Raw genomic sequence first — 11182 nt, forward strand, 5'->3', positions numbered from 1 at the left:
ACCTTCAGGTATACTAGCAAATCCTTTCTAACTCTGACTGGCATGAAAATTGATGAAATGTCCTAGGTGGAATGACCACATTTACCCAGTATAATTGAAGCAGTTCTAGGCCTGATTATTCTAGAGGGAAACTTTGGTTGTGATTAGTGACTGACTTAGCTAAAAGGCTGTCAGACCAGCTTGTGTGTCTTTAGCTCATTATAAATTGTGAATTGTCTCTTTCTCCAGATCTGACATCCAAACCTTGAAAATGATTAAACTGATTCTATCCTGGTGTTTCTCCTCCCAATGTCTTTAGAAGTGAGTCACGTTTCTCCTTTGTGTGCAAGGCTGTTGTCAATAACTTTATACTTCCTTCTGTGGCCAGCTCTTAACCTTGCTGTTTGTGAAAACATCTGGGTCATGAAGACCTAGTTGTACATGTAGAGGTCACTGACCACTTGAGGGGGGCAATAAATTGGTCTTATTGTAATGGAGGAATGGTTAATATCGAGAGGAAACATCCTTTGTAACACAGGATTTCAGTTTTGTCTTTTCATGTAGCTTCTGAAATACGTAGTACTTCCTTTGTTTGCTTACCTGATATACATAGGTAGCGGTACCAAATAGTACATGTCTTATATGTTACATGCGTGTTTCAGTCCCTCTTTAATAGTCTCTTTGACATCTCTAGAAGCTAAGAGTAAATGCTACCCAGGCCCCAAAGTCCCCGTCTTGCAGCTGAGGTCCAGATCACAGTGGAGTGGAGCGGAGCGGAAGGTTTAGAGAAACCAGATAGGCGTTTTTTGCCTTGAACAGCTTGGCAATCGGAGCTTAAGTAAGTGGCTTACCTGGCAGTACGCCTGCAAGCCTGTGGCAACACTGAGAGTCATGCCCCGTTCAAATCCAGGCTTTTCCTCTTCCTCACTGCCACATTGAGCCTCTGCTAGTAGGGAAGCAAATCTTTTCTTTACAACTGAGGCTGTGGCTCAACAGGATAATGGAACTGTATGGACAATCCAATGCCTAGTGAAGACAGTGGGAGCCATTCTCTAGCTTCAGCTAGGTCTGGGCTAAGGCATGTTTCAGTACCATTGATGTCCCATGGAGTTCCAGTTGCCTTGGACAAAGAAAGGTAATTCTTTAGTCAGGACAGGGTAGCCAGAGCCACCTAAGTGCATTTTGAGAGAGAGATTGGAAATATTACAGAAAGAGGAAAACACAAGAGCAAAACCTTACTATGGTCTCACTCAAATTTCTGGATGATAAAATCTTTAGTTGCATGTTATCGAGCTGTGTTCCTGTGACCTAATTTGTTTCCTGAAGTCAGAGGAGCAGTAGGAGATGGGTGAGTATTTCTGGGTGGAGATAGGTATTACAAGGAAACCAGATTGAAAGTGTGTGGTTTACTGTCACCAGTTTACCAGCTTGGTTATTTTCCTGAATAGTGGCCTAAACCTGTCCCCGCAGGACTGTGTGAAAAATTTCCCTGAACTTAATATATAACCTAAAAGCAACGCGCTTGACCCTTTCTCTGTAACATTTTGAAATGCCCATATTCTCATCCAGGTGTTTCTTCTTCTAGGGAGCCCCGATAGCCAGGAGATGTACGTTTTTAACTTGACGTCACTCACCGAGTCTGAAAACATCTTGTCAGCTTCAGTGTATTATTATACTGGTGATCTGCTGCGTGCTAAGTGGAACTCTTCCCAATCCAGAGGCTGTTCTCATCACAGGCACAGGAAACCTGAAATTCAGATGCATCTTTCAGTTTGGACCTTTCCTTCTGTTGGGAACCAGACTCGGAGCCTGGGACATTTCCTAATAAATGTCTCCACTCCTTACCAGGATGTCCTTTCCTGGCAGTGGAAGGATATCACTCATCTCCTGCATGAAGCAAAACAAAACAATGAACTCCTGATCAGTGTCAAAATGGATCTGAGTGGCCATCATCCCTGGAAAAGGCCACCTTCTCGTTATGAGCCCTACATTCTGATTTATGCCAATGATTCTGCTATTTCAGAGCCAGAGAGTGTTGTCTCTAGTTTGCAAGGACACCGTCATCCTCTAGCAAGGGTCTTTCCTGGACCGGAAAACCACATGAGGAGCAGCCTCGGGAAACGGCGGCGAAAACGTTCCACAAACATCCTGTTGCCATTGCAGAATAATGAGCTTCCAGGAGCCGAGTACCAGTACAATGAGGATGAGAGATGGGACGACAGAAAACCCTACAAAACCTTCCAGCCACGGTTAGCAGAGAGGACAAAGAGTAAGAAAAAGCAGAGGAAGAATCATCACCAGAAGAGCCAGACTCTCCAGTTTGATGAGCAAACGCTGAAGAAGGCGAGGAGGAAGCAGTGGAATGAGCCAAGATATTGCGCCCGGCGCTACCTCAAAGTGGATTTTGCAGACATTGGCTGGAGCGAGTGGATTATTTCCCCTAAATCCTTTGACGCCTATTACTGTTCAGGGGAATGCCAATTCCCAATTCCAAAGGTATGTTCTTTATTGATTCTTTTGCACTTTCTGATTACTGTAAACTGTGCGTTTTCTTTCCCGTGTCAGTAAAAGACAGCTGGTCACCTGTTATATGTTCGGATCTGGTAAATAAGTAATATCTTTGTCTCATGCTGCAAGGCGTAGTGGTTAGAGCAGCTAGTAAAAAGACAGGCTCGTAAAGGTAATTAAAAAAATGCTACATGGTATTAGTTTTTTGTCCAGAACCCAAATTGCCATAAAACATTTCCTGAATAGTGCTTATGATGTGTGAACTTGTTATTAACCTGTTTAATAAACACAATACAAGCCAGATCCAGAAAATTGCTTATTAGGCAGTAGTCGTTATGCCTCAAAGGAGTCTCTGCTGCCAGGCCCACGCTGGGGTCAGTCAGTGTAGCATGCTCTAAGAAAAATGTGTGCCTCGTGAGGTGTGACTGTCACAATGACAGAGAGACTCTGAGGAACTGTAGGAGCAGTTGGGATGCTCTATAAGTGTAAGCAAAATAAGTCACTTCTATGACAGACCAAGGGCATCCAAAAGCAATGGATTGTGGCAAACTGACTTCTGAAATATCCTCTGTATTTTATGAGTTGTTGTATGTGAGTAGCAAGAAAGGGTGATGTACTTCTAGTTCTGTGACTTAGGTGGATGAACTCAGCTCCTTAAAATCAAATGCCCAGTGTCATTATGAGCAGCATGGACCCCCCTGGTGTCTACCAAAACCTGAAAGTAGGATGCGGTATTTGAGGCTGGCCTACAATGAGGGGTACGCACAAATAACGCCTATAGGAAATGTCAGTAATGGTAGGGCTTTTGACCTCCCTGTAACCTCATGTTTAAGAGTCTTTATTCCTGACACAGTGAAGTCTTAGCAGTTAGTTCCAAAATTTATGTGGTATTTCAGTGGCTTAAGGACCCAAGAGTGTCACCCTTTGAAAATGACAGGTGGAGGAATGTACCAAAGGGGATGGAACCCAGAGAAAGCAAGCTGAGGAAGGCAGGAGTCTCTCTTTGAAGGAGATGACTTACCTGATTACCACCAACTCCAGTGGCAGGCTTTCAGGTTTTGGATCAAAGGGAAAAATGAAAGGGAACAGGAAGAGATAGAGTCATTACCTCTGAACACATTGCATTGGGCCTTTTCCTTTATTGTCGATGAGAACCTGCTCTGTCAAACCAGTAACTTGGCATACGGGTTAGAAATTTTAAAAGCACCCAACCTGAACTTCTTCCATTCTAACTTTAAGGACACATAAATTATAAAAATGCCTGCTGTAGCTCTTTGCTTAAGACTGGGTTAGCATTTCCAGTTGCAGCTTTAGTTATAAAAACTTCTTGCCAACCATCGAAGAGTGTTGCTCTGATTTTTGTTTAGAAGAAAATGGTACATGTTACTTAAACCAGAAGAGTTAAAGTATTCTTCACTTAAAATGAGATGCCTGCTATGGGCTACCATCAGTATTACAAAAGAAACAAAGCAGAGAGTCAACTACCCAACAGACAATCAATGATACTACTGGAGGACAATTTAAATCAAGTTCCTCTGTATTTCTGATGATGGAAAAAAAAACCCAAACTGTGTAGCAGCTTCTTAGAAAGGCTTGAAGGTATCTTGTCATAAATCCAAAAGTGTTTAGGTTCCCATTTCCTAAAGTTATAGGGTCTGGTTCTTTCGGCTTTCAAAGAGGCAGATGATAGCTGAGGTGCTGATGAACTCCTAGGATCTAGCATTTGCTAGAGAATAAACATTTCAACCCAGTCACTAGAAATGGGGGGGAGGCGGGGGGGGGGGGTTTGTTTTTTTTTTTTTTTTTTACATTTGTCAGACATGCAAAATAGGTTTCCACCTTCTGAGGCAGAAAAGCTCTCTCTCTCTAACCCTTAATTTCAGGGTTAGATGATGCCTGATGCAGAGACTGTGAAGAACCTCACTTTGCCTCTAGGAGAGTCTGAATCAAACCTTAGATTGGTCAATAATGTGCAGTCTCAAGAACAAGGCTATCTCAAACAGTTTGGGATGTAGTGGTTTTAAAAGCCCTTGTTACCGGTCTCTCCTTGCTCCAACTGAAATCTAATCCTGCTGAGAGCTGACGGGAAATAACAAATTTAAGACAGAAAGCAAATCTCTCTTTAAGAGTTGAGGTGAGACTCTGAGAACACAGATTCTCCAGCAGCAAAAAGCGTAATGTATCTTCATGGAGATAAAGAAACTCTCAGAAACCAAAGGTAGAGCAATGATAAGGAAACACTGTAATAAAAAAGTTCCTATTCCTTACACAGAGCCTTTGTTAGCACCTGTAACTGGAAAATCCCTAATGTGCTCCATAACCTCAGGGCTTAATTCCCAGAGTCACTTCAAACCTCTGGAAAGAAATACAATAACCCATACAAATGTTCCTGCAAGTAAAATGTCCCGAGGTGAGTTTAGTACCAGTGGTTCTGAAGAGGCAAAATTAAGTTTAATTGAAGTATAAACTTAAGTTGGACACTCTGAAGCTCGAGAGGGAGGTATGAACGGTGCACACAACTGAAGGGTAGTTAAGAGGTATTGCTTGGGTTGAAAGAGGAGTTCCAGCTTTGTCTGTGAGTTGTCTGTCTTTGGGTAATTCCCCTGACGTATTACACTGCACATCAAAAGATTTTCTAACATACAGAGCTGAATTTTTTTCTGCCAAATTTGGGTTCTGCTTTCCTGCAGATAGTAGGCCTCTCAGATGTCGTAGTTTAGCTCCATCTTCTCAAGTAAGTAGACTTGCAGTATTGACTACTATTATCACAGTAACTAAGTCTAGCAGTCTCAAAGGAGTGTTCTTCCTCTCCCTCTTCATCCCTGTGCTCTGCCTGGCATAGGCATGTACACACTATCAGAAGTGGTCCCTGCCCTGGAAAAAGCTTATAGTAGAAAAAAGGTGAGAAATATAAACAGGAGAGGTGAGCAGGCGAATAAAGCACAGAGGTTAAATGACTCTGCTGATGTGAAGCAGAAGGTCTGACTGCAGTGCACTAAGCCTGTAGCAAGGCCATAACCAGGACACCAGTTTTCTTCTACAAATTCCTACTAAAAGGCCTAATCTGGCCTTTGTGTGTGAAACTCTCTAGACTTGATTGGGTGAAGAATTAGAGCAGCAGAGCATTATAGTTACCTGGACACTAGGAAGCTGAATATTTGCTGCCATGTATTGCAGACAGAGATAGTTCGTTAAGAGAGCAGGTTACTGAAACCCATTGTGAGTCTGGTTCTCTGAAAGCAGTGGGTAGATTTCTGCCCATGTTGGAAATCAAATTGTTCCTTTTGTGCACTTTTTTAATCGCAAAAACCAAAATGACCTTGTTTTCCAAAGAGAATGAAAAGCTAAATTATATTAAAAGGTGAAGTGAGCATCTTCTAGAGCCATGTCTTATTCTTGAGCCATAATGCATAATATCTGGTGCTACTAATACGACTGTGTTTGCAGAATGATACTATAACCATCAGGCAATAACTGTGCCTATGGGTATATAATGTTCCCTTGCTGAGGGCAAGCTCCTAAAGTTGACAACCTGTTGGGTAATTAAGAACAGATGTGCCTCTTCCCCCCTGCCTTTCCACCTCCAAATGTTCTGGCCTTACTCATTCCTGGATTTCAATTAGCTGGCTTGAGTGCTGTCAAACCCACATGTGTTGGGCTTGTGTAATGCTGCAGAGCATACAGGCCAGGCAGACCCTCTCCCAGGTCAGGAATGAAAGCTCGTAACTGACATCATTTGCCCCACTTGTAATACATCTCTAATGAAATTCAACAGGGCAGCAAGTCTCCCAAGGATGTGTGCAGCTTAGCAGGTGCAGCCTGAGCCACAGCTGGATTCATTCATAGATTTGGCAGTTGGGAGTCAGCTCGGCATTTTTGCCTCCCGCTGCTTGTCTCGGCCTCCCCTGCTTCTCCTTTCCTAAAAGAAAATCTCTGCCTGGTTTCATGACCATGTGCTGGACAGAGCATAGGCATCCCACAGGCAGTGGCTGAACTCACCCGCCTTATGCAGGGCATTATGCCAGCTCAGTACTCGAGCGGGATTTCGGTTTTCAGAGAAGCACACGCCTTTGGATTTTACTCTGGTCACAGTTAAATTCCCAGTGGCAGAAGCAGAGTTATGCCAAAGCCGTTATCCTCAAGAGTGCACCTTAAGGGCCAGGGGCAGCGTGTATTCAAGACAGACTTCAGGTCAGTACAGAGGATGTTCTGTATTGTCTGATTCCTGTATCAAACAGAGATACTTCTTTTATCCAGGCTCTTCCCGCTGATAGCCAAGGCAATACTTGAAATCAGTTCTGTACAGTTTAGCATTTGAGTGGTACAGATTCCATATCTGAAGGGAAAGGTTTCCAATGAGACCTTAACACAGCATAAATTGGAGACTCGTTTTTAATACCAGTACTACTGGCAACGGGAAAAAGGGTCTCAATAGATATTTTACCTTTTGATGTCTGATCAGCAGGCTCAGGAGATCTGTTTGGCTCCCAGATATTTTTGCAGAGAATGCTGCACTGCAGCTGAGTAAGGAAACAAGCCTGGATGCTACTGGAGCTTTCTCTTCATTTTGCATACAGAAATGATACAGAAATCTGAATTGTGTACTAATCTAAGACATTTTTGAAATCCCTATCAACTACTGCTGAGGGGTATAGGTACTCTTGAATTCAGAATAAACAAACAGAAATGTCTTGAGATCAGCTACCTAGATGGAGAGTAATGTCTTTGTAACCATGCTGGGAAGCCTAGAGCCATTAAGAGGATGGTGCAACAAGCTTTGTGTTTGTATTTAAAGTAGAATATCACCACACCCCTGCATCTCATTCGTCTGATAAGCTATGACAGTAAACAGCAACAGTGGAAGAAGATCAGGCTCTGTATAATGTCTGCATTTAAAAGGGACTTGGATGCTGAGTATACTCAAGAAAATTCTGATTCTCTCTGCGGATAAACAGAAGCAAGGGATGTGCAGGATTGGCACTGTTTGTTGCTCAGCCTTCCTGCAGGTGAAATAAGTTCCTCATGAGAAGAAAAAAAAAACCCCATTCAAATTATGTCTAACACGTACATAAAGAATAGCTGAGTGCTCCCTAGTGAATCCTTTTCAGTTCTGCGTCAAATGGTTCCAGTTCTATCTTGAGACTAGTTCAAACAACGTGGTATGGAAAATGTCCATCCTGATCCATTTCTGTTGGAATTCAGGGAACAGCTGTCTCTGTGAGAAGGAAGGAAAAGACAGCTGGCAGTAGTTGTGAGCTATGTTGGCGTAAGTAGGGACAGGTTAGACATCTGTGTGTACTGCCAGCAGAATTGGAAGCACTTACTCCTAAATGCACTAACATGCTACACAAACAATACAGCGTGCCAGAATCTCACAGTTATTCCTGTGAAGACTTGCACCACAGGTAGGGTAGATATCTAACCCTTAAGACCCAAAGCAAATCATCTCTCATCGCAGCAAAACTGCCAATTGCACATTTGGCCCAAATGATCTTGTTCCATATATTTCTCAGTGTCATCTGACTGAGCACATTGAACTGTGTGATTCCCAGGTTCTACGTGTAAGAAGAGCTCTAAAAAGCAGTGTTAAAAGTTTCACTCTTACAAAACCAAAAGCCTTTGTCTAAAAAGTGCATCTTGTACATTTTTCATGCTCACCTATCTTTTGTACAGATAGTCAGATTTGGAAGGGTTTTGGAGGTAAAACAGTACTTTTCATTTCTATGAATTTGTTCATTTTTATTTTTATGAGTATGTTAGTGTATTTTGGTTTTGTGAACAAATACAGTTATCTCACTGTTGAGATTTGCATTTTGTTCATATCAAACCAAAGTGTGTTCCTATTTACACAAGTAAAACTCCAGTCATTTGGAGAAAAATATCACCTTAATATGAGGTACAACTGACAAGGGATTAGGGGGCTCAGTTACTCAGCAATGTCACTGATGATGTATACTAGAGATGAGAAGTGATTTGGCATGGAAGAATGAGTGAAACAACCTATCCTGGCCCAAGAGCAAATTGGAACAATTAGCATCATGGTGTAAAGTACTTCCATTCTCTCATCTGTACACATTTTATCTGCTTTTGTTTTTCCTGATTCACTTGTCCTGATTCCACCAGTCAGACTTCCTACAAGTTACGTTTCTTTTGCTCCCCTAATGACTCAGCCTGCCAGCATGTTGACTGCCTCCCTCCCAGCCAAACAAGTTTTATGACTCAATTACAGCCCACGTGTAACTTAATTCACTCAGAAGAGACTACCTTGACCTATAGGTGCACCTTGCTGCAAGGTCTGCTGCCTGGGTGTTTTCCTGGGAAGGCACGCACATCCCAAAGAGAGCTGGAGGCCCTGTCCCCAGGAGGACTCTCGAGCTGAAAGCGGTGGAGTGGCACTCACATCTAGTGGCCAAAAGAACCAGATCAGATTCACATTCCCTGGTGCTGCCTCAGGGCACCTAAAATAACAACTGGAAATGGTCGAGTAGAAGACAGATTTTACAGCTAGTCAGCTGTGGGGTCTCCACAGGGCCCTTCTTCAATAAACCAGTTTTGTTCCAGTGTATGTGGGTCCATTCCAACATGTGTGCAGTTACACTGTCTGCTGTATCTTTCTCTTGCAGGCCTTGAAGCCATCCAACCATGCCACAATCCAGAGCATAGTGAGAGCTGTCGGGGTTGTCCCAATCGGTGTTGTCCCAGTCATTCCTGAGCCTTGCTGCGTTCCTGACAAAATGTCTTCTCTTAGTATCTTATTCTTCGATGAAAATAAAAATGTGGTTCTAAAGGTGTACCCCAACATGACAGTGGAATCCTGTGCATGCAGATAACATCTTGGGAGACCCTTTTGAAATGCTGAGGTGATCACTTGCTATTTGAGGGGTTGGGAGGGGGGTTGTTTCACGATATCTACTTTTTGTTTGCACTGCCAATGCATTTCCTTTGGACAAAAAAGAAAAAAAAGTAAACAAATCCAAACAAAGAGGATGGACATGGAATGGATTCAGAATAGCAATTCCAAGGAAAGAGAATACAAACTTCATTTGTCTCTGAATTTGACCAAGATACAAGTCTTGGCAATGGGGACTGACTCTGTTGAAATGAAGAGATGAAAGAGGAATTTGCAGAAGACTCTTCAAGAGTTTGGAGACTGCCAGAAGGACATACTGATCTATTTTTGTACAAGATTTTGCAAGCAGCAGTAGCTGTTAATTTTTGTCTCCGTTCTTATGGTGACTAAGGGGGAGGGAGACTAGAAATATACTATTCTTCATTTTAAAGCTAAGCTTTCTGCCTTAGGTTATTGAGTAGTGCAGCAAGGAAGAAAAATAAATCCAACATCCTAAGAGCCTTAGGTAATCCAACTTAGGCACGTATCTCCTTGGTGCGACGTGTCATCGACTACGTGTGTGTATTCATTTTCATTGACATGTTCTTCGTAATTCAGCTTATTAGATGTCAGTGCCCTCGGTTGGAAGAACACAAAACGCATTACTGCTGCATGCATAATTGTGGTAGCTCAAAAGCAAAGACTTTTCTTTCATGCCACTATGGAAACTCAGCAGGCCAAGGGTATGAAAGTATCACACTCAGTGAAGCGGCTGAGTGACTTGCTCACAACACATATTCTAGAACATAGTTGCAAATAATCTATGAATAAATCATGGTAGTTGATTCCTGATGTGAAATTACGTGGTGCATAATTCCTATCTGTAGGCCTTCACTACGATTATTTGATCAAAACTGGCTCTGCTTGGTGAGTTTTGATTGTTACGTTAATCAGATGGATTTTTTTTTCTTATCTCAGTTCGCCTCTACTCTGAAAATCAAATTTGTTGTACCTATGCTGTCAATCTAAAATTTCTTACTAGCAGGTTTTGCACAATAAAAACACAAAACATTCTTTCAATTACTTTATCCACCAAAAAATTCATTTGAGAAACTACAAGCAGGAAAGAAAACATCTAATGAATCTCCGGCATAGCTGCAAAAAGTTTGTTCTGTTACAGAGTAAATGTTCACAGAAGTACTTTAGACAGAACCCAGGTTCCATTTCAGCAGCACTCTCTGTAGAGGATGATGCTTTTTACAGTGCTTTTGGCTGGTGAGGGCGATGTTTTAGTTTGTGCTAAGAGTAGAAGTCAAACAACCCTTCCCATAAGTTACCTACATAACTTGACTATGAAACAGTGTATTCAAAGGCAAATATTCGTAGGGAATAAATTACTTCCCCATCATCATGAGAGTTAAATTCTCTACTTCGGAGTCACCAATTCCTCAGTATATTGAAGGTGCCAACAGTTTTCCTATGTACATGCCTTTTTGCAGCTTCATAGCTGTTTAAGGCTAGTTTAAACACTTGGTCATTGATTTTTTTATTTGGTCTGTCATGTTTACCAACCTGAGTAATGTGCAAGCGTGAGAGTGGTGTGGAGGTGGAATAGGTAGCCTAGGGATCCTTTCAGCAATCACTTTTTACCCACACAAAGTGTCAGTGGAAGCTGACAGGACTTAAAAAAAGAAAAAAGAGAAAAAAGAACCACCAGTTAGTCCGAGACGGAAGTTATGCATGTTGCCCTTCCCTTACCTGCTCAAACAGCATACCTCTGCCGTTCAATTCCCAGAGTGCCACTGGATACATCCTCATTGGCTCTAATTAAGCAACAGTAATTAGCACAGCTATCCAACCTGATTG

The 11182-nt window shown here is 42.2% G+C and overlaps 1 protein-coding gene across 1 annotated transcript; it reads left to right on the forward strand.

Moving 5' to 3' along the window:
- The first annotated feature begins 1323 nt into the window (after positions 1-1323).
- BMP3 (bone morphogenetic protein 3) lies at positions 1324-9317 on the forward strand. Its single transcript, XM_029086193.1, has 3 exons — positions 1324-1327; positions 1565-2475; positions 9111-9317. Exons 1-3 carry the CDS (start codon positions 1324-1326, stop codon positions 9315-9317), a joined length of 1122 nt encoding a protein of 373 aa, XP_028942026.1.
- Positions 9318-11182: the final 1865 nt, after the last annotated feature.

This window comes from Antrostomus carolinensis, unplaced genomic scaffold, assembly GCF_000700745.2.
Source record: "Antrostomus carolinensis isolate BGI_N321 unplaced genomic scaffold, ASM70074v2 scaffold51627, whole genome shotgun sequence".
In the NCBI taxonomy this organism is placed as follows: Eukaryota; Metazoa; Chordata; class Aves; order Caprimulgiformes; family Caprimulgidae; genus Antrostomus; species Antrostomus carolinensis.